At 34.7% G+C, this 22,621-nt stretch overlaps 1 protein-coding gene across 2 annotated transcripts in view; it reads right to left on the bottom strand.

The window, feature by feature from the left end:
- LOC142344756 (uncharacterized) overlaps positions 1–22,621 on the bottom strand; it is a 108,033-nt gene that overhangs the window by 25,166 nt on the left and 60,246 nt on the right. For both annotated transcript variants that reach the window (XM_075396654.1, XM_075396653.1), the window contains exons 3-4: positions 14,803–17,292; positions 11,916–12,071 (exon numbers count right to left, since the gene is read on the bottom strand). In XM_075396654.1, the coding sequence (XP_075252769.1) occupies positions 11,916–12,071; positions 14,803–17,253 (2,607 nt within the window). In that variant the 5' untranslated portion in view covers positions 17,254–17,292. The remainder of the gene's footprint in view (positions 1–11,915; positions 12,072–14,802; positions 17,293–22,621) is intronic.

The raw sequence follows: 22,621 nt of genomic DNA, 5'->3' as shown, positions 1-22,621 counted from the left end.
TGCATGAACGAATGAACAAAAAATGGCTGTGACGTCATATGGTCGTAACAAAAATCATGACGACGAAACAAAAAAAAATAGCCGGAAGAATTCCGGAAGCGACTCGAAGCACCACAAAAACTTCACGAAAAGCTGAAGCCATTACCTTTTGTATTAAACCATTAACTCATTACCTCACCCCGGGTCTGATCTATAAATCGGTGAAATTTAAACCACTGTCACCAAGAGAGAAAAAATGCAGCAAAATTTTATTATTGAAAACGTTTGGTAACGTTAAAAAAGTCTGAAATTTTTAGGATGGTCAAAAAACTGATAGCCTGACAAAGCTGAGAGGGCCATCAATTGCCCTCAGATAATTAATGATTCTAATCTCAAAGATCGCGAAAGCAAACGCCAGATAACTTTTCAAAAAAGACAGAAAAGTCAAAATTATACAAAAAAAGTGCTTAAAATTAAGAATCAGAGAACCACTCGGCTGATAGCCTGACAAAGCTGAGAGGGCCATCAATTGCCCTCAGATAATTAATGATTCTAATCTCAAAGATCGCGAAAGCAAACGGCAGATAAAAACTTTTCAAAAAAGACAGGAAAGTCAAAATTATTCAAAAAAGTGCTTAAAATTAAGAATCAGAGAACCACTACAATTAGATTTCTAGTCACGGCAATTAAGATAAAAATAATACATAATTCTTCCTTGTTGTATATATGCTAGACAACGTGATTTCATGCTAATTCAAAAATTAAATTAATCAGAAAAAAAAAGCAACAGAGTAATATTCAAAGGCAAAAAATCGTCTAAAAACAATACCAAGCCCGGAAGAAAATTGAAATGAATAGTAATAAGTAAGATGTTGGAAAAGACTTTCTAGCAAAGTCCCAGTGCTGCCTTATTTTGAATTAAATCAATTGCAAACCGAAGAAACCAAGATCTAAGAAAAAACTGAATTCATTCAATTTTTTAACAACTGAAAAAATCAATATAACGAATAAAAAAGTAGGTGCCAGGACAAAACTAGAATGACATAAACGAGAATGTGAAGAATATGGACACAATGTTAGGAACACCGTAACAAAAAGACCAATTCTTGATTTTTGAAAGTTAAAAATCAAATTTAAAAAAATCAAGAAAACGAGTACATTTCATTGATCAGCATTCGAGACATAGAAAAGACAACGAGTCATTCGAGACCAAATCCAACTTGCTGAACAGAATAAAACAAGAAAAAGCAGAATTCAGACATACGAAACAATGAAACATTTTGCAAAAAAAGTCGACAAAAAATATTTAAGACTGCATTTATGAAAAAAATTTATCTGTTTTTTCAAAACTTTAACATCACAAAAACGATTGAAATTTTATTGAAACGAAATTAAAGTCCCTCATGTTCCCCAAAATACTATTTCTAGTAATTAAAAGCAAAATACAAACAAAAAACTGAAAAAAATTGCCAAAAAACTACGAAAATCGGATTAGCAAATGTACAATTTTATGAAACCAAATTACATCCAGGTAGAAAGAGGCATTGAGTATATGAATTATCAAAGGGAAGTTGCCATATTAACTGATTTTTGACAAAACACAGCTAAAAGATCCAAAAATGAAGAAATTAATAGAAAAAAAGCCAAAAATTAACTAAAAAATCAAGAAATATGTGCCAATTTCGCATTTGAAACGCAATTTCAGGCTATGCAAAACACTGTGCTATTAATTTCCAAGGTTTACATTTCAATATAGCATCGAATAAAAATCATTTCTACAAAAAACAAATTACAAGCAAAAAAAATGTGCCACTTAGACGAAAAAACGGCTAAAAACCGTTATCTACATGTGCCATTCAGTCAAAAACTTTTCAATGTCAAAAAGTCATTCACTAAACGCAGCGCATGATCAAAAAACTTCTCTCGCTCAGAAAAAATTAGTTCACACTGCAATTTTACTCGCTTTCGCTTTTAGGTCAAAACATCGTCTGAACGAATAGTACTTCCGGTAAAAAAAACATAGACGGAAGAATTCCGGAAGCGACTCGAAGCGTAAAAACTTGACAAAAACCGTAATTGCAGCTGAAACCACTACCTTTTTTAATAAACCATAAACTCATTCCCCCCCCCCCCCGGGCTGATCTAAAAATTGGTGAAATTTAAATCACTGTCACCAAGAGAAACAAAATGCCGCTAAAATATTTATTATTGAAAACGTTTGGTAAGGATAAGTGCAAAATAATTAGGATAGTCAAAACACTGATAGTCTCAAAAAGCTGACAGGGCTATCAAATGCCCTCAAATAATTCAAGATTCTAATCTCAAAAAGATCGCTAAAGCAAACGGCAGATAATAATAACTTAGAAACAAAATTAAATTTTTCAAAAAATAATGCTCAAAGTTAAGAATCAGAAAACTACTACAGTTTGATTTCTCATCACCGCAATTAAGACAAAAACAACATATACTTTTTTCTTCTCGTATATATGCTAGACAACATCATTTCAAACTAATTCAAAAATTATAATAATCATAGAAAAGCAACCGAGTAAAATTTGAAGGCAAAAAATGTTTAAGAACAATACCAAGGTCGGAAAAAAATACAATAAAAAGTAATAAACAGCTTTTCTGGAAAAGGCTTTCTAGTAAACTCTTAGTACTGCCTTATAATGAATGAAACTAATTGCAACCCAAAGAAATGACGAAAATCTAAGAAAAAGCCGAAATCATTCAATTTGTTAATAAATGAAAAAAAAAATAAAACCAGTATAAACGTAGGTGCCAGGACAGAGCTAGAATGATACAAGCTAGAATGTGAACAATATGGACACAATGTAAGGAACACCGTAACAAAGATTAATTCTTGATTTTTGAATGTTCAAATCAAAGTTTAAAAGTTTTGAAAGTTTAAAAATCAAATTAAAAAAAAACAAGAAAAACTAACACCATTTCATTTTTCAGCATTCAATACATAAAAAAACAACGATACATCCGAGACAAAAATCTATCCTCCTGAACAGATCAAAAAAAGTAAAAGCAGAAATCAAACAAACGAAACATCGAAACATTTTGCAAAAAAAGGTCAAAAAATTTTTAGGACTGCATTTATAAAAAAAATTTAACTAATTTTCAAAAATTTAACGCTAAAAAATTATTGACGTTTTTATTGAAACGAAATTAAAGCCCCTCATGTTGCACAAAAAGATTATTTCTAGTAATTAAAACCAAAATACAGACAAATCTGAGAAAGATAGGAAAAAAACTACCAAAATCGGATTAGCATATGTACAATTTTATAAAACAAAATTACATCGAGGTAAAAAGAGGCATTGAGTATATGAATTCTCAACGGGAAGTTGTCATATTGACTGATTTTTGACAAAAAGACGGCTAAAAGATCCAAAAATGAAGAAAATAATAGGAAAAAAGCCAAAAATTAATTAAAAAATCAAGAAATTTATGCCAATTTTGAACTTGAAACCCGTTTTCAGGCTCTGCAAAACACTGTGCTATTAATTTCCAAGGTTTACATTTCAATATAGCATCGAATAAAAATCATTTCTACAAAAAACAAATTACAAGCAAAAAAAATGTGCCACTTAGACGAAAAAACGGCTAAAAACGGTTATCTATATGTGCCATTCAGTCAAAAACTACTTTTCAAAGTCAAAAAGTCATTCACTAAACGCAGCGCATGATCAAAAAACTTCTCTCGCTCAGAAAAAATTAGTTCACACGGCAATTTTTCTCACTTTCGCTTTTAGGTCAAAACAGCGTCTGAACGAATAGTACTTCCGGTAAAAAAAAAAAAAACCTTAAGAAAACCAATACTCCTCTTCGAGTCGTAAAAACCTTAAGAAAACCAATACTCCTCTTCGAGTCGTAAAAACCTTAAGAAAACCAATACTCCTCTTCGAGTCGTAAAAAAACCAAGAGAAGGCCAATAATAGCCTCAGCTATCGCTGTGCGGCTATTAAAAACCTAATATTCTCTCGAAAAATCGTGACGAAACGCAAAAATGCAACCTTTACTCTCAGAAAAATCTACATCGAAATCAAAAGAGAAAAACAAAAAGCCTGAAAATATAAGTATCACTTAATTCACTAAAAACTGCCATGCCTAGCCCTCAAGTGTCACGAGATAGCTCTTAAGTGAGAGCTGAACAAGGAAAACTACATGAAGCACAAACAAAATACAGGCAAAAACATAAAAACCTAACGTCGATAGAATTGCTAGCTGCGGCTCTAATATACTGCAGCCTGCATCAGTCGGGGGTGTGCTTCCAAAATCACTAATGGGCCTTCAAATGACCTCATTGGAGGTCATTATATAATAAAATAACCCTAATAAAACAAAAAAAAATCACGTTTTGTCAAAGAAAGCTAAAATTATCAAACACTAGAGGAGGTTCCTTGGCTCTTTAGGCTGGAAAAACCTAAAAAAAGATAAATTAAAAATTGAGAAAAACTAGAAAATTTTATCAAAAGTTTTATCAAAAAATTGCTAAAATTTGGGATATCAAAAAGTTGGAAACTAATAAATGGCCAATAAAAAGTTCCCAGTAACTTATTATCAATCCCTAAAGGAGATTTTCTGACCCCTGAGGCTGAAAAACACCTGCAGAATGACAATAAATGTCAAAGGAAATTGAAAAAAAAACAGCAAACTTTGTCAAGAAATGCTAAACTCGTGACGTTAAAATCTTGAAAAACATTTCATTACATCTAGATATTATGCAGTAACTTATTATCAAACCCTAGAGGAGGTTCCTTGGCTGAAGAGGCTGGAGCAACCTAAATAACAAATATTCAAAAAATTGCAAGTTTTATCAAAAAAGTGCTAAAATTTGTGATATTAAAAACTATTCCACGGCCAATAAAAATTTTCAAATAACTTATCAGACCCTAAGGAAATTTTCTAGCCTCTAGGCTGGAAAAACTTGATGAATGAGAATAAATGCTGAAAAAACTGCAATTTTTTTCAAAAAGCTACTAAAATTCGTGATATTAAAATCTTGAAAAACATTCCATTACATCTAGAAACTACGCAGTAAGCTATTATCAAACTTTAGAGGAGTTTCCGTGGCTCTTGGGGCTGGAGAAACCTAAAAAAAGACAAAAAAATTAATTTGATATAAAGTTGAAAACTCTTCCATGGCCAATAAAAACTTTCCAGTAACTTATTGTTACACCCTAAAGGGAGATATATTGACTATGGGGCTGCAAAATTGAAAAATGACAAAAAATGTCAACAAATGGAAGAAATTGCAAGTTTTGTCCAAAAAGGAAAAAATCGTGATGTTATAATGTTGAAAACAATTCCTTTACCACAAAAAACGATGCAGTAACCTATAAAACGATGCAGTAACCTATTACCAACCCCTAGAGGAAGTTCCTTGACACTTAGGGCTGAAAAAAGTCAAAAAATGACAAAGAATTTCAACAAACTTCAAAAAATTGTGAAAATTAGTTAAGACACTCGAAAGTTAAGGCACAAAAGACACTCGAAAAGTCAAAACGGTAAAGCAAAAAAATTTGCATAAACAAGAGCCCAATACGCTTACAATACTTGCTTCAAATTTCGTTCACGACGAAAAAAATCTTTAAACAGCTCACAGATCAGCGGAAAAGCTGCGAAATAGACTTACGTGCTGTATAATATCGATAGAGATAAAAGTCAAAAAAATAATTGGCGCCGCTCATAAAGCTGTGCAAAAAACATCAAGCCAGAAATTATCAAAGCCTGTTAAAATTCATACCGCAGAATCCTTTTAATAGGGACCTTTGACCTTAAACTAATTCAAAATCAATTTACAATTAACCAAGTTAATTAAATCAAGTTTAAAAGTGCAAAAGTCAGTTTAGTGAGTAAAAAAGTCACAAATGGTCAAAATCTAATTACGCAAATGATCTAAAAATCTTCGCCATCCCAAGTGAGAAATGATGTCACGCGCCCAAAACCCCATTAGTCGAGGAAGTCATTCAGAAAATTGACTTTTTCAGCTTCGCTGTGTGTGAACAAATGTAAAATGAAAAAAGAGCGTCACATGACAAAACCCAGTTCACCGAAACATAGCTACGCTCAGCTTAGAGCTTTGCAGCCATAAAAACAGATATATCGTCAATAAAAACAGATATATCGTCAAAAGTTGTTCAAGTTCACAAAAAACTTAAAAAATGGGCAAAACTTGTTCAAAATTGTTAATTTTTTTCAACAAAAAGCCACTCACTCTAGATATAATCAAATTGAAAATACTGCCAGAATAACTAATTTCAACCACACAAATGCTATTAAAAATTGAAGAGGAATACAGAAAGTGTTCAAAAAAACACCTCAAAAAGAATGAAAAACGGAAATAAGTATATCTAAAACTGTAATATTTGCTATAATCACTAAAGGGGCTTCAAATGACGACATTAGAGGTCATTATATACCGCAATAACCATTATAAAAGCAAATAAAAATTGAAGTTAAAAAATTACACCAATTTCGGCGTACTTCTCAAGTGACTTATTAGTGAATTTCAGCCACTCGAATTTAATGGCTGAAAACTGAAATTCTCCGAGACGCCAATGAGACAACAAACTAGTTAAAAAACCAGAAGTCACGGCGCAAGAGTCAGTCGAAAAATCAAAACGGTCAAGCAATTAATTTGCATTAAAAAGAGTACAACAGTTTTAAAATAATTGCTTCAAACTTCATTCGAGACAATTGAAAAACTTAAAACGGTTAAAAAATTGGCGGAATATCTGCGAAAAAGACTTACGTGCCGCTCAATGTATATACAAACACAGATAAGTCACAAAATTATTTGCACAGCTCAAAAAGCTGAGTAAAAATACATTCAACAATGAATTACTTAAGCCTGAAAAAAATTTATTGCTCAGAAATATTCCATTAGAAACCTTTATTATACATAAAACTTCGCTTGGCCTCAAATTAATTGAAATTAAACTTAAGTTTAGAAGTGCAAAAGTCAATTTACTGAGGGAGTAAGTCACGCATGATCAAGATCTAATCACGCAAATGACACAAAAAAGCCTTGGCTAGAGAGAGAGAGAGAATGACGTTACGCGAACAAACGCCTTTAGAGGAAGTCATTCAGAAAATTGAAGTTTCCAGCTTTGCTGCGTGAACAAATGTAGAACCAAGAGAGCGTCAGATGACGAAACCAAGTTCACTGCAATATAGCTCCGTTCAGCTTACAGCTTTGCAGCTATAAACAGATATATCGGCAAAACTTATTAAAACTTACAAAAGTTTACAAAAATCGGGAAAAAATTTTGTAAAATTTCTAACAGGCAAAAAAATTTAATGTTTTTACAATCACTAAGGGGGTTTCAAATGACGTCATTAGAGGTCACTATATACCACAACAACTCTAAAAAATCAACAATAAAAATTGAAGTTAAAGAATTATACCAATTTCGGCGTACTTTTCAATTGACTTTTAGTAGTGAATTTGAATCAGTTGAACTTAACTGCTGAAAACTGAAATTCTCAGACACATGAGAGAAAACTATATAAAAAAAACCCGGAAGTCAAGAGTGCGACAGTCAGTCCAAAAAGTCAAAAAGGTCAAGCAATAAATTTGCGTATACAAGTCCAACACACTTACAATAATTGCTTCAAACTTCGTTCGAGACAAACGGAAAAGTTAAACAGCTGACAGATTGCCGGAATAGGTGAGACATACTTATGTACCGTATAATGTAGAAAGAAACAGATATAAGTTTAAAAAATTATTAGCGCCGCTCAAAAAGCTATGTAAAAAACATTCAGAGATAAAATAATAAAGCCTGTTAAACTTCATTCCTCAGAATAATTTCATTAGGGACCTTTATTAAACTTAAGTTTACAAGTGCAAAAGTCAATTTACTGAGTGAGGTAAGACAACCATGATCAAAATCTAATCACGCAAATGATAAAAAACCTTTGCTAGAGAGAGAGAAAGAGAGAGAGAGAGAGAGAGAGAGAGAGAGAGAGAGAGAGAGAGAAATGACGTCACGCGCACAAACGCCTTTAGAGGAAGTAGCCATTCAGAAAATTGAAATTTTCAGCTCTGCTGGGTGAACAAATGTAAAACAAAAAAGGAGCGTCAGATTACGAAACCAAGTTCACTGCAATATAGCTCCGCTCAGCTTACAGCTTCGCAGCTATAAACAGATATATCGGCAAAACTTATTAAAACTTACAAAAGTTTACAAAAATCGGGAAAGTTTTTAAACAGGCAAATTTCCAACAGGCAAAAAACTTTAATGTTTTTACAATCACTAAGGGGGCTTCGAATGACGTCAATAGAGGTCATTACATACAACAACAACCCTAATAAAACCAACAAAAAATGAAGTTAAGGATTTACATCAATTTCGTCGTACTTTTCAATTGACTTTGTAGTGAATTTGGAACCACTTGAAATTTAAAGCTGAAAACTAAAATTCTCAGAGCCCAAAACGTTCAGAATAATTGCTTCAAACGTCGTTGACACAAATGAGAAAGTTAAAAAAAACAGCTGACAGATTGACGGAATAGCTGCGAAAGACTTACGTGTTGAAGGACTCGAATGATGTAGTTACAGACATAAATTGAAAAATTATTGGCTCCAATCAAAAAGCTATGTAAAAAACGTTTATCGAAAAATTAATAGAGCTTGTTAGAATTCATACCGCAGAATCCTTTTACTAGAGACATTTGACCTTAAAGTACTTCAAAATCAACTATATTTAATCAAATTAATTCAATCAAGTTTAAAATTGCAAGTCATTTTATTGAGTAAGGTAAGTCACGCATGATCAAAATGAAATCACGCAAAGGATCTAAAAACCTTTGCCAGAGATAATGAGAAATGACGTCACGCTCAAAAACGTCGTTAATGAGAGGAAGAAGTCATTCAGAAAATTGACATTGAGCTTTGCTGTTTGAACAAATGTAAAACAAAAAAGGAGCGTCAGATTACGAAACCAAATTCACTGCTATATAGCTCCACTCAGCTTACAACTTCGCAACTATAAAAACAGATATATCGGCAAAACTTGTTAAAACTCACAAAACATACCCGGTAGATTGCCGGAAAATAGCCACCGTTGATTCCAATAAGCATGATTGGGATTGAAAGAATAGAAGACACTGAAAAAAAAGATTTTTGTACAAAAACATTTTTTAAGTCCCATTTATTTTGAAGGCAATTCGTAGTTGAACATACCTCTGTTTCTTAGATAGAGGCTGCAGGGGCTACTATCAATACCAATAAGCATCAGAGATGGTAACTAAGACTTACAGGAACGACGTTCAAATAGCGGGCATCTAAAATTTCTTCTTCATTTCAAATTGCTTTGCTGAGCAACTGCTGTCTAAAAACACTTATAGCAGAATGAGAGAAGAGAGAAACTAGCCTAGAGAAGTCAAAAAGATTTCACGCAAAATATTGAAAAAGCGGCAAAATGAGGTAAAGCGAATCATTTTTCGTTCGACGAAGTGAAAAAACATAGCAGGACAAGTCCTGACGTACAATTCAAAAAATTTTCATTGACTAAACAGAAAAAACTAGACCTAGAACGGACTAAGAATTAATTGAGAAAATAATTTTTTTTAAAATCAGATAAAAAATAAGAAAAAAAAAAACAGAAAATCAATCTCAAAATGCAGCATGTGAACACAAAAAACCACTAGCGAGAAATGAAAATTTAATTCAAACAAAAAACAAGGCCTAGAATGGCTGTGAATGTATTTGGAAAACCATTTAGAAAAAAATCCGATTCGAAAAATCGAAAAACAGTAAAAATTAGAGTGAAATTGCCGCATGTGAACAAAAAACCACAACCGAGAAACCGAATTTTTGTTCAAACACCGTTTTCTCACTCTACTTTAAAATAAGAGCAAATAAAATTCACGCCGCAAAACCACTCGCTTTTTCGCTCCATTTCCTGTTTCGGCGTGACCAAAATAACTACTCCAATTTGACTTCAAAAATCATGAAAATGTGTTAACAGATCTTAAAAACATAGCCGGAAGAATTCCGGAAACGACTCGAAGTGAAAATCCATTTAAACGGCACCCAACTACTCACCAAACAAAACGTGCCTTCACTAATTTATGATTATCTTGAAACAAAGTCAAGAAACTAAAAAGTAAAAACAATAAAATCAAATCTGTCAAAATATGATAAAAAATCTAATCAAATTTTGTTATAAGTTGAGATCCCTAAAAAACTATCTCTGCCAAAATAACGTCATCAAAACAACTAGTACTTACAATAACCACTTATGGAAATTTTGAAAAAATACTTCAGGCTAAAATTATGAAAAAAAAGCCCTTAAAAAATACTTTCACTAAAAAACTGGAAAAAGTTACAAAATTTTTTAATATTTCAAAAACATATGAATCCAAAGAAAAATTACCTTCCGCCAAAAGGGTATCCAGATGCTCGCAAAACAATAGGCAAGTCATAATAGGCAAAGAAACTTAGCTAAAAACAGAAAAAAGACGAAAAACTGCAAAAAATTAAGAAAAATAGTTCCACTTTTCGACAATTTTTGTTATTCTTCTGAACAAAAAAATGATTCTTACCTACAAAACTGTAACCAATTGTTATCAAAAAATTGCTCAAGTAGAAGGGGTTTCTTCAATACCCATTTAAGCCAGTAAAACAAAATAATCGTCAAAAAAACGCAAAATTTAGCCCGAAAATCAACAAAATACATTAAAAACCTCCGACTTATCATAAAAATCATATTAATTTCCAGAAACCTTCAAACTACTACAAAACCAGCCTAAAATCAAAACAAAATCATAACCAAACCTCTTAACCAAAATAAATGAAAAAACTGCTTTAAAATGCCGCACGTGAACAAAAAAAATTTCGCTCGCTTAGAAAATTTTTTCACACATCAATTTCTCGCTCTCTCAAAAACAGCGGTATGAACAAAAACCACTCTCTTTTCGCTCCGCTCTTCACTTTTGTTCAGCACCAAAATCACTCCAAATTTTTTCACGCGTTTCATTTCCCGCTTCAAAAATCACTCCATTAAAATTGATTAAAAAAAAGGACTTCTCCAATACTCCTCTTCGAGTCGTAAAAAAGACAGCGCCCCAATACAATTCAAATTCTTTGAATTGTAAAAATAGGAGCGCTATAATAGCCGGCTGAGAAAATATTAATCAAATTTGAAACAGTGCTAGAACAACTAATTTCAACCACTCAACTCCCCAAAAGCTATAAAAAATCTAAGAATAAAAAAACTGCTAGAGTTCAAACGCGCCATTACAAGTTTAGTAAATGAGAGAAACACCTTTGACTGAAAAGGTTGGGATTAAAACGAGGAAAACTGCTGTGAAAAAGTCGCACGTAATAAAAAAAATTGCACGCTTAGCGAAGAAGATGCGTCACCAGTACTCTTCTTCGAGTCGAACGAAGGGAGATAGCCTAAATAATAACCGTTTACAGGCTGACGGCGGCTATTAAAGTATATGAAATGGATTTCCCCGATGTCGAGCGACATCTAATTAATTAATTTTTCCTGATCACTCGTCCATTTGACTTGCTTATTAAGGTGTATTTGATGATGACTGTCACGAACATTTTTCAATTGTTATATATGAACTGACTTGTAGCCCCAGCGTTGATCAATACTTTTTTAGGAGAGGGGCTTTCTTTTACAATTGACCTTTTAATTAAAAAATAGGGAGGCAGATTGATTTTATGGGGAAAGAAATGGCTGGACTGGCCAAAAAAAACAGGACAAAACTTGGAGTTAAACAACAAAAGCAAGTTTGTCTGTAATAACGTTTAAGTTTCAAAACGTAAAATTAATTAGCCCATAAAATAACAAGAGTCAAATCGGTCTGATAAAACTTCGGATAAAAATACCAACAAGTTTACGAGAGCAATTGAGCAAATTCAAATGCATTAACCGCAGATCTACATTATTCAGACGTACCGATGATAAGAACTGAGACAGCAAGCCATCACTGGCAGACCGGGAAGACTGCAGATTTTGTATATCCTTTCGCATTGATTGGGATGTCTCATATCCTTTACTCAGCCATGTTTCTCGGTACTGACGCATCACAAATTTGACTCGGTCCACTGTCATCTGAAGTGTCAGATAGGCCTTATAGAAGTTATAACACTCTTGCAGCTTTTGATTGGCTGACAAATATAGAAAATGAAAAATGCAGCATGCAGTGAAATTTCATATATTCAATTGCTACAACCAACGCATTAAAATACAGAACGTGCAAGTTTGATATTATAATTTGATAAAACCTGAAAACCCTCGAAAAATATGTTAGCAAATTCATTAAAATATTGAAAAGTGGAGAGAGTAAATCTATTTGAAATGTTTGCAGATACTCAATTGCTTCGTCAATTAGGTATCGTTTCAATTTAGAACGCTCTCATTTCCTGCATCTGAATTAATCTCTCTCAATGGCCCACAGTTATTCTTGTATCGAAGGTAGCATTCAAAATTATTTTGCATTAGCAGCAATAGATAAGGATCCAAGTTCATAAAGTTACTGCAAACATTTTAGAATTCTCAAAACCATCAACATAGCTGGCAGATCGCTAAAAAAGCTGCAATAGCTTCATACACCAGCGGACTCAAAAGATAATGAAAAAAATCAGACAGAAGAGGATTTTCAGTATATTTAAATCTCTGAGATGTCATATTTTGACTCAGTTTTTAATATCTGCCCTGAAAAAACCCTCAATTAGATTGAAAAAAGCTGTTGAAGATAATTTTTGAGAGTCAGATAAGCCACGCGTGATCAATAATTTGATCACGTAATAGAACAAAAACTTGCCCCACTAAAAAAAGAAAAACGTCACGAACGCAATTCAGTCGAAAATGCAGGAATGAACGAACAAAAAGCAGATTTGAAGTGAGTATGTTCATAACAAAAATCTTGACAACGACAAAACATAGATGGAAGACTCCGGAACCGACCCCACAACTCGTCACTAAATGATCATTTATCTTCATTATACTGATCATTTTCAAACAGAAAGAGGGACATTTGAGAAAAGCCAGAACTGATATCAATTTCCAAAAATTTGTAACAGGTTGCCACTCCAAAACAGCCTTTTGAAGCCGACCTTGCAATATATAAACTTTCGTTAATCAACGGTCAGCAGTAGATTGAACAACAAAAAACGGGGAAAACATTTTTTAAACAAAATTCCCAAAAAACAGCAAAATGCTATGCCATCAAACAATTTTTCTGGAAAAACCCTCTAATATAACTTATGTACATAAAATGACCCTCCGAATACCCGGCAGAGACATAATAAACAAATAAAAACGGCCAAGACTCAAAATCTGGAATAAAAATTGATTCTGTTCCGGCCGTCAGCTGAGTGGGCATATAACTATTATGCCAAATTAGCCATTTTTTTGCACAGCGCATTTAATATAGCAACATAAAAGTTGGCACATGAAAACACTCGGGCCGAAACAGAGTAGATCCAAATTTCAAGCGTTTTTGCAAGCGTTTTAGTAATAACTGCCCTGTTTTACAAAATGTTCATCTTTGGTACTAACAGCCATTGAATAGCATTGAAACTATTGTAAAAAGCAAAGAAGCAGAGGAAATAGGCAAAAAGAATTTAGAAAGGCAAAAATGGGCCAAAATTGTGCAATTTAAATATTTTTTTTACCAAACCACAACTCAAAATTAACACCAATCAAATCAAACTTTACCAGAACTACTAAAACGACTATCTCATCAATAAATATCCCCGAACAAAAAAAATAAATATCCCCGCTACAAAAAATACAGAACGAGCTATAAGAATACAAAAAACGCCGAAAAATTAAAGAAGGCAGAATGAAAAATAGGTGAAAACTGCAGATAAAAGTCTAATATTTGCTTCAGATGGCCAAAAATGTACCTATTAGCGACTATAAGTGAGAGAAAACTAACACTGAAAAAGTGCTTTAAAATGCTTAGCAAAAATTAACTACACCAATTTTTCTCGTTTTCTCAGAACGATGTAAGAACAAAAACTATTTTTTTCTCTCTTCGTTGCTTTTGTTCAGACAACTGACCTAGACACTTGTTTTCACGTGCGGAATGTTTCAGTGACACTAAACCTCAGTCGGAAGAACTCCGGAAACGACATTCAAATAGCTGCCACAACGCGTCGAAGCAGTGCAAATAACAATTTTAAGTCAAAGAAAAATTTAGACAAAAACAAACAAAATTTTTTTTAGCGCAATCGAGACTAAAAAATTGCTGACACATCAGAGAAGCCAAAATTAGCTCACAAAATATCTAATTTTGTCGAGCAAACCTGCGTTGTACCATAAAAACTCAATTCGCAATAAAAAATTCCTAGGAGCATTAGGCTTCCACTTAGCAAATGCAATGAAACAAAAAAAGTTCAAAACACATTCAAAACAACCTAAATACTTTGATGTTTCGAAAGGTATGAAAAAATAATCTCTTTTGCACCCTCTCCGAATTTGTCAAAAAACGGAAACCACAACTCTTCTTAACACCTCTTCTTAACCAAAATCATAACACCTCTTCCAGTCGTAAAAACCAAGAGAAGGCCAATTATAGCTCAATGGCAGCTAATAAAACATTAAAAGGGGAATTGAATAGCTCTGTTGCACTTTGAAACGGAAGCAGACGATCTAAAACCATTAAACATTAGAGAGGTATTAATGAGCACATTTTCCCTCCCATTTACATATCCGGGTTGCTTCACTCCTTTGAAACTTAACCAAAATTAATATTTTCAGAACTTTCACCTTTGCCCAGCAGTTTCTAAACGTTCCCTTGCATCCAATAAGACATACTGTACATAAAAAAATTTACCTCAGCCATCGATTGCTCTGATATATCGCCATGTTCTTCCTCATGCGATAGTTCGGTTGTACACGACATCGATTGATCTGCGGGTTGAGCATTGCTTGTTTCTTGGCTCTGAACCGTTGCTGTTTGATTTTCGAGACCATCATTTGATGATTCTGGAACGCTCGGTACAGATCTTACGATAGCATTTGACCTATGGACATTTTCCTCTGAGCTCTGATTTAGTGATGCTGTCACACCAAACCTTTCCATTTGAACAACGCCTTCTTGATCCAATGGTTCGTCCTTGATTCTTACAACCGATTGGCTACTACTATCGCTGTTAGCTGGAGCAGAAACAGGAATCTGAGATAATGTCGGTTCAACTGATGCAATTGAATTCGTTAGAACTACCGATGATATGACCGAACTCAATAGAGTGGTACAGCTGCTAGAGGAGCTATTGCTGACAGTTCCAGAACTAAGGACGGGTACATGATAAGTATTCGAAGACTGTTGCGTATTTGATAATCTGCTAATTAAAGCGTTGCTAGCATTAAATCCTAACGATTCCGATTGAATTGCAGATTGATTTTGCTCACTAATTGCTGGTGTAGTAGTAACACTACTTGGCTGAGAACTGCCATTTGAATTTGAAACGTGAGGTAGATAGCTGGTAAATTCGATCAAATTGTTTCTAACAGAACTGACCGGAACCGACGCTGAAAACGTAACAGCATCAGGTCGATCATTAACACTCGCTGAATGAGATGCTACGGGTATAGGAGTTACTGGTTCTTCAGGAGCCCAGAGAGCGAAAGGATTACTCGCCGACATGTCCACCGCCGGATCCGTGAGTTCACGCTGCGCTTCCTCCGATATATCGGATGTGATCGAAGTCCGAGGAACAGAAAACTCATCTGGTGCCCGAAGAACATCGTCTTCTTCTTCAGTCATAGGCGGGAAAATGGGAACATCGCAAGATTCAGGCATTGGTTTGCCAAGTCTGCTGTAATAAGTTTCATAGGTTCTCAATGATTCAAAGTTTCGAGCTACGTTTGTCACCGTAGACTCTATATCATTCCTCCTGCGCTGCTCAACTTCTGGATCATCAGGGTCCACAGAATTCCAATATCTCCAACTTACTAGCACACTGTTTGAAGAAACTGGATAGCGGTCGATTGCAGATGTCGAGGTTGTACAAACTGGTGTAGTTTCACAGGCTGTAGAGATACCGAATGACTCCGCTTGATTCAACAAATGCGCTCCTGATTTAGCGACTAGGTGGGCAGTGCCAGTCAATGACTCTACAGCAACTGCTTTTAAACGAGCGGCTTCTTCTGCTTTCAGACGCGCGGTATCCTCTTGCTGTTGCCGCTTTTCATTCGCTAATCTGGCGTAAGTTGTCTGTGCCTTATCAACTACCAGTTGGGTAGTGCTCTCTAATGACTCAACCGCGACTGCTTTCAGACGTGAAGCCTCTTCTTGTTCTCGACGTTTTTCATTTGCCACATCCACGTGGCGTGTCTCAGCTAAATTTAATACTGTCGTGGCAAACGAACTTTCAGAACCTTCAGAACTATCGATATGACCTGCTGCAGATAATGCGATCGGATTTGATTCATCATTAGCCCAAGAATCTTCCGCGGTGGCTTCTGATGACTGACTACAAGGTTCTGTTACCGCTTGGACAGCTTCGACAATCGTATCCGAAATTTCGACGATTTTATCTGGTTCATTTGAAGCCACCTCAGGTACAACTTCTTCCGAATCAGCTGATACTGCCGATTCCTCTTCAACTATAGCGGACGACACAATTTCAGGGTTCACGAGGTCAGTTCGAGGGCACTCCGTATTTAGAGCAACTTCAGAAGAACAAGTAGACACTTCAGAAATATCAACAGGTTCCGGGGGTTCCAGGTTGGAGACTACAAAACCTTCCCCAGAAACCAGAGACGATGAAACCGAGCTTTCATTGTCCACATTCTCTTTCGTAGCACCATTAATCTGATTATCAATTATTGCACCATTTTCTGATTGCGTAGTATCCGTTGTCACACTTGATGTGACACTGGAGGAATCTTTTCCAGAATTAGTCTCCATTACCGGCTTCGAACACTCACTTTGTTTTCGGATGTCATCAGAAGCCGATTCCTCTGTAACAGAAGATTCCCTTTCCGGAGCTTCCAGCTTGATATTCCGCACTGAATTTGTTGTATTGATTTCTTCGTCGTTGGGGTGGTCCTCGACCATTGAACCCCAAAATGTTTTCTTATCTGCAAGTCCATTTCGTGAAGCTTCAATTTTTTTAGACAACCTATTGATCGCAATATCGGAGGAATCGCCAATATTTTCTAGCTTCACCTTCTTTGTCGGTGGTGTTTCTTCGTTTGCCAAGAAATCATCTCGCTCCAGTGTCGCGAAAATACCCGATCGTGTCGTTCCAGAAGATGACGAATGTTCCGACTTTGTCATTTCGATATTCGGATGTCCCTCTGTCAAAATCACTTTCGCCTAAAATCACCGAAACAAGGTAAAACGGTGCTACGAATAGTTTCCGACAGGGGGTTTAACCTGCAAACTAAAATGAATGTAGCAGACATCTTACTTTTCATTGGACAAATATTATTCAAAATATCAGTTCTCCGTAGGACTATTAACTTTGATATGCGCTTAGTTAAATGAAAAGTGGTACGCATTTCGTCACTAAAATGGAGAGATAGGGACTAATATTGGCCAATTATAGATAGATAAACCACCCATTTTTTCCTATTAAAATCTTTCGGCAGAAGTTGATGACCAATAACCGCCGTTAAAATAGGAGTAAAATGATTAGTAGTCTTCTATCAGAACTAACGATGCAATATATACAATACAAACGCTCGACTGTCGATAGATCTGATGCAATCACGGGTATTGGAAATGAGGCGGCAGCCTGTTAGGAAAAAATATGAATTTTTGAAATGATGCGAATATCATAAAAATACTTCAAGTTTGTGATAATCGCAAATAACGAATGACAACTGATAATGAATCCTCGGGAAAACCAGAAAAGTTTATCAAAATACCGAATGGAGACATGTTTTTTGTGATATTCGCGGAAAATGTGTCAACCAGTCGGTGTTCCATCGTTTTGATTTGATAACGGGGTAAAAAAAGTTTCATTTTAACGAGTGGTAAAAGTGTTCTATTTCAGTTAAGAGCTTGTAATAATTTAAAAGATGAAAAATACTATTTTATTGCAGAACATCAGATCAATCTATAAAAATTTAAATCATTTAGAGGTTTTTTTGGCGCAACAAGAAACACAGCCATTGGCTATATGCCTAACCGAAACGTGGCTCAAAGATGACAGCAACATCAAATGTTTATCGCTTAGTAGTTACCAGCTGCTTGATACAAGCAACCGGCAAAGAGGAAAAGGAGGAGTTGCAATATTTGTGAGGGAAGGCGTGGTGAAAACGGTTCTGCAGAAATTTTCAAGTAGGAACTGTCAATTGCTAACAATCAAATTTGAACCCAAAAATTACGAAAACGATCTCGTTTTGACTGTTGTATATCTCAAACCAAATACAAGTTTAGCAGAATTGTCAAAAACATTCGAGGAATAAGCCAAAACAGATGCATCTAATGTGCGGAGATTTAAATATTGGTCACTCAAAAACAAATGCAAAATCTTAGACTTTAGAAAATGTTCTCGGAGAGTATGATCTGAACAAAATGTCTCTAACAGGATTCACAAACAAGAAGAAGACCATTAATTCTCAAACAAGAATTGATATAGTATATTGCTCACAGGAAGTGAAAGTTGAAGTTCTAAAATCTACAATAACTGATCACTACACTGTTCAAACAGGTTTAAAAATGCAACAGTACTACAGACATTGGGCTATTCAAGAAAACAATTCTGTGTTAGAAAAACTAGTGTTCAAACTGAAACACAAAAAACAAGATAATTTTTGTCTCTTGGACTGCGACTCATTTTGAAAAATTTCAACAAACTACTATTGATGAAATAAAACATTATGTGCCAGATAAGAAATCAAAGGCTCTCAGACATAAGTCATGGATTGATAACTCAATTAAAAACATTGCAGCAAAAAAGCAAAAACTTTATCAAAGATACATGCAACAGAAAACAAATGATAATAAAAAGAGATTTAATAGAATTAGGAATTTGCTACAGAAAAGAGTGCTCGAAAAAAGGAGAAACTTTTATCAAACGTTTTTAGTTAGGAACGCCAAGCGTGCTACCAAAACATTCTTTAATACTATCAAAAGTTTAGGAGACACACAAAAAAACATTAAGCTACTTTAACGAACGAGAAGACTAAAAATTTCAACAAATTTTTCACCACCATCGGAAAAACGTTAGCTGATAAGCTGGTTAGAAGGAAAAAACAACACAAAAAACGGAAGCCTCAATAGCATGTTTCCACACAAAATCAGCGAAAAAGAGCTATCCGTGTCAATCAGAAACCTGAAAAAAAATACAGCTGAGATTTCGATGGACTCAACAATTTTCTACTCAAGAAAATACAGTTTTGCTATTGTCCCGACTCTTACCTATTTGGTCAACAAATGTTTTGAAAACAGCGTTTTCCCGAACTGCTTAAAGAAAGCCGTAATTATTCCATTATAAAAATAAGGAGATCCTAAAGTTGCTGAAAATTAAAGACCAATCAGTTTGCTGCCAACAATAGGAAAACTGATTGAGAAATTGGTTCAGAAAAGAATGCTAAATTTTTTTGGAAAAATTCAAACTTCTAAACAAAAATCAATTTGGATTTAGGCCAAAAAAGTGCACTGTTGAAGCCCTAGTATCTTTTATTGAGAGCGTCAGGCAAAATTGGGAGGATGTTATTACAGAAACTAAAGCTGTGTTCATCGATCTCAAAAAAAGCATTTGATACAGTTAAACATAGTATTCTTTCGGACAAACTAAACAACTTGGGATTGAGGGGTCACACGCAAAGTTTTTTGAAATCTTATCTGAGCAAAAGGCAGCAATGTGTAAATTCAGGAAATGTATACTCAATTTTGCAGAAGTCGATTATGGGGTACCAAGGGTCGGTACTTGGACCACTTCTTTTTCTTGTGTATATAAACGACTTAGATGATTACTGTAGTCAGAACTGTTTGACCTTATACGCAGACGATACTGTTGTTATACAAAAAGGGGAATCAACAAATATAGTTTTCAGCCAATCTTTGAACCTGGTTAGTGATCACCTCATAAAAAACAAACTGACTATGAACTACGAAAAACTTATTTTATGAACATGAAAATCAGACGAAAAAGTTCACAGCAACAAATAAAGATGAAAGACATAAATCTAGGACAGAGATCATCACTGAAATACTTAGGTATAGAATTGGATGACAACTGAATTTCGGCGATCATATTAAAAACCTTTGCTCAAAACTGAACAAATTCTCAGGACTTTTTTACCGGCTCAGATCGATTTTAACTGTTAAACAACTGTTATTAACATACAAAGTTTATGTCCAGCCTGTTGTGAGCTATGGCGTACTAGTCTACGGATCAAGTAACAAAACATTAATTTTGCCACTTGAGTCGAAAATAAAACAAATTACACGAATTTTTTTTAATAAACCTAAATCAACCTCCACTTGTCTGGAACGCGAATCAAATCACATTTATTCGATTACTCATGCACCTTTTTGAACTGTTGAAAAAATTAGCTGAAATTTTGAGAGCAGAATGCAATATTGATTGTCTCAAAAACGTAATTACTAGAAAAGAAATCGAAACATTGCAAGCAAAAATAATCCAATCAAAGCAACTTAAAACTGCAAACAAAGGCAGCGGCCTAAGTCCTAAAAGATTAGGAGTAAGAATACGAAAATTGCTTAACTTCATTTTAAAATTATATCCTAATTTTGTTTTAGAAGTGCAACATCTGAGAGCAAGAGAAGCAATTCTTATCTAGTTGCAGGGACAATTTTTTCGTAGACAACTTAGAACTTTTTGCTTTGTTTTATTAACAAAAACTCCATAGATCTCAAAATTCAGAATAAGGTTTTGAGGTTTCCCCCTATTTTCTCTTAACATGATACGCCACGCATTCACACCTTGATCATAGTAATGGTACTAGTCATCGCTAGACTAGGAACTTTTGGACCTATTGATGACCTGACGAGTAGATTTGTTATTTGGGTACATAATTTATACCTTGTGTTGCAAACGAGTGTATATCCTACTCGAGAACAATTTATTATTATATCAAGTTTTGCATATAATGCACACAGGAGGCCAAATAAGTTTCCATAGCTTACAAGACTGTCTTCCAAACTGTGTTCATGTCGTCATCGGTTAACGGACGAAATACGAATGCTAATTCCATCAAAGAATATGCCAATTTTTTGCAAAAACTGCTTAAACATTACGAGTTAAATTATACAATTCAACTGATTCCAAGCTGACTTTAAATCTCGGATTGAGAGCAATTTAGGCAACAAAGAAACGTTTGCCGATAAAAACAAAATCAGCGGCCTAAGAGCTAACAAACCAAATGCTTAAATTACACTTCAAGTGATACATTCCAGGTCAAATCAATCAGCTAAACACATTTTTCTATACCAATCAAACGCAAATTAGCAAACATTGCCGTAAAATTCACATACCTTGATAATTGGGGGCCTTAAAAACAAGAAGTTTAAAAAGATCCCAATTGAAAATTTACGCGAGGAGGCTCACATATATAAACTTTGACAGCTTCTCTTCGAATTTCAGTATTTTTTTTCAAATCAGGAAAAAAGAAAGTATAAATCGGGTAACATCAGCAATTTTAGAGCGACAGGCGGTGCTCAATTAAATTTAACGCAAGCGGTACTATCTTGGAACAAAATCATAAAAAGGCGTCAAATGGTGGCATTAAATTTAAAGTGAAAAAGGAACCAGATTTAGCATCTTCATTTAAACTATCAGTAATGTTTAGCATTGACTTCGATAAAATTTTAGTGAATTTATCTCAATCTTAACCACAATCTTGAAGCTATTTTGATCTTTCCAAGTGCAATTATGGCACATACTATTTTAAACTTCATACCTTTGTTTTGAGCGGTTTCCTATGAGATGTCAAGGACACTGTGACTTCTCGTTAACAAAAGCCCGCCATTTCACAACAATCATAATCATCAAACTGGACGGAAGTAGCTGACTTCCAAAAACTGTAGCAACAAAATCAAGCGAAACAAAACATAACTGAATTACATTATTAATCAAAAGAGTTCTGAAATCATAAGATCTAATTAACCCCCTCCTTCCCTTATTCAATAACATTTTGGCACCCAACCCAACAGCTTCGAAACCACACCTAAAGCTAAGTATTGTTTTCAAAAAATACATTCTCCAATGAGCTAAGCCGATGTGCACCATGATTTTTTTTCAATGTTTCAGAATATCAAAAGATCAGAAATTAGACTTGTTTAATAACAATCAAACTATGGTGGGGTAATTACACAAAAAGACACAAAAAGACAAAGAAAAAGATTGCAACATTCAACATATTATCGATATTTAATTTCACCTATTGCTTTTCGGTTCTTCAGGGGTTTTACCCACCCCAAGGACCCCTTCTGGTTGGTCGTTTCCCCAGCCCCCCACTTGCTTTTCGGTTCTTCAGGGGTTTTACCCACCCCGAGGACCCCCTTCTGGTTGGTCGTTTCGCCAACCCCCACTTGCTTTTCGGTTCTTCTGGGGTTTTACCCACCACGAGGACCTCCCTTCTGGTTGGTCGTTTTCCCAACCCCCCACTTGCTTTTAGGTTCTTCTGGGGTTTTACCCACCCCGAGGACCCCCCTTTTGGTTGGTCGTTTC

The sequence above is a fragment of the Convolutriloba macropyga genome, chromosome 8 (assembly GCF_964194025.1).
Source record: "Convolutriloba macropyga chromosome 8, txConMacr16.3, whole genome shotgun sequence".
Lineage (NCBI taxonomy): Eukaryota > Metazoa > Xenacoelomorpha > Acoela > Convolutidae > Convolutriloba > Convolutriloba macropyga.
Note: the sequence above shows the minus strand (reverse complement) of the source record. Positions and strands in the feature narration are given on the sequence as shown.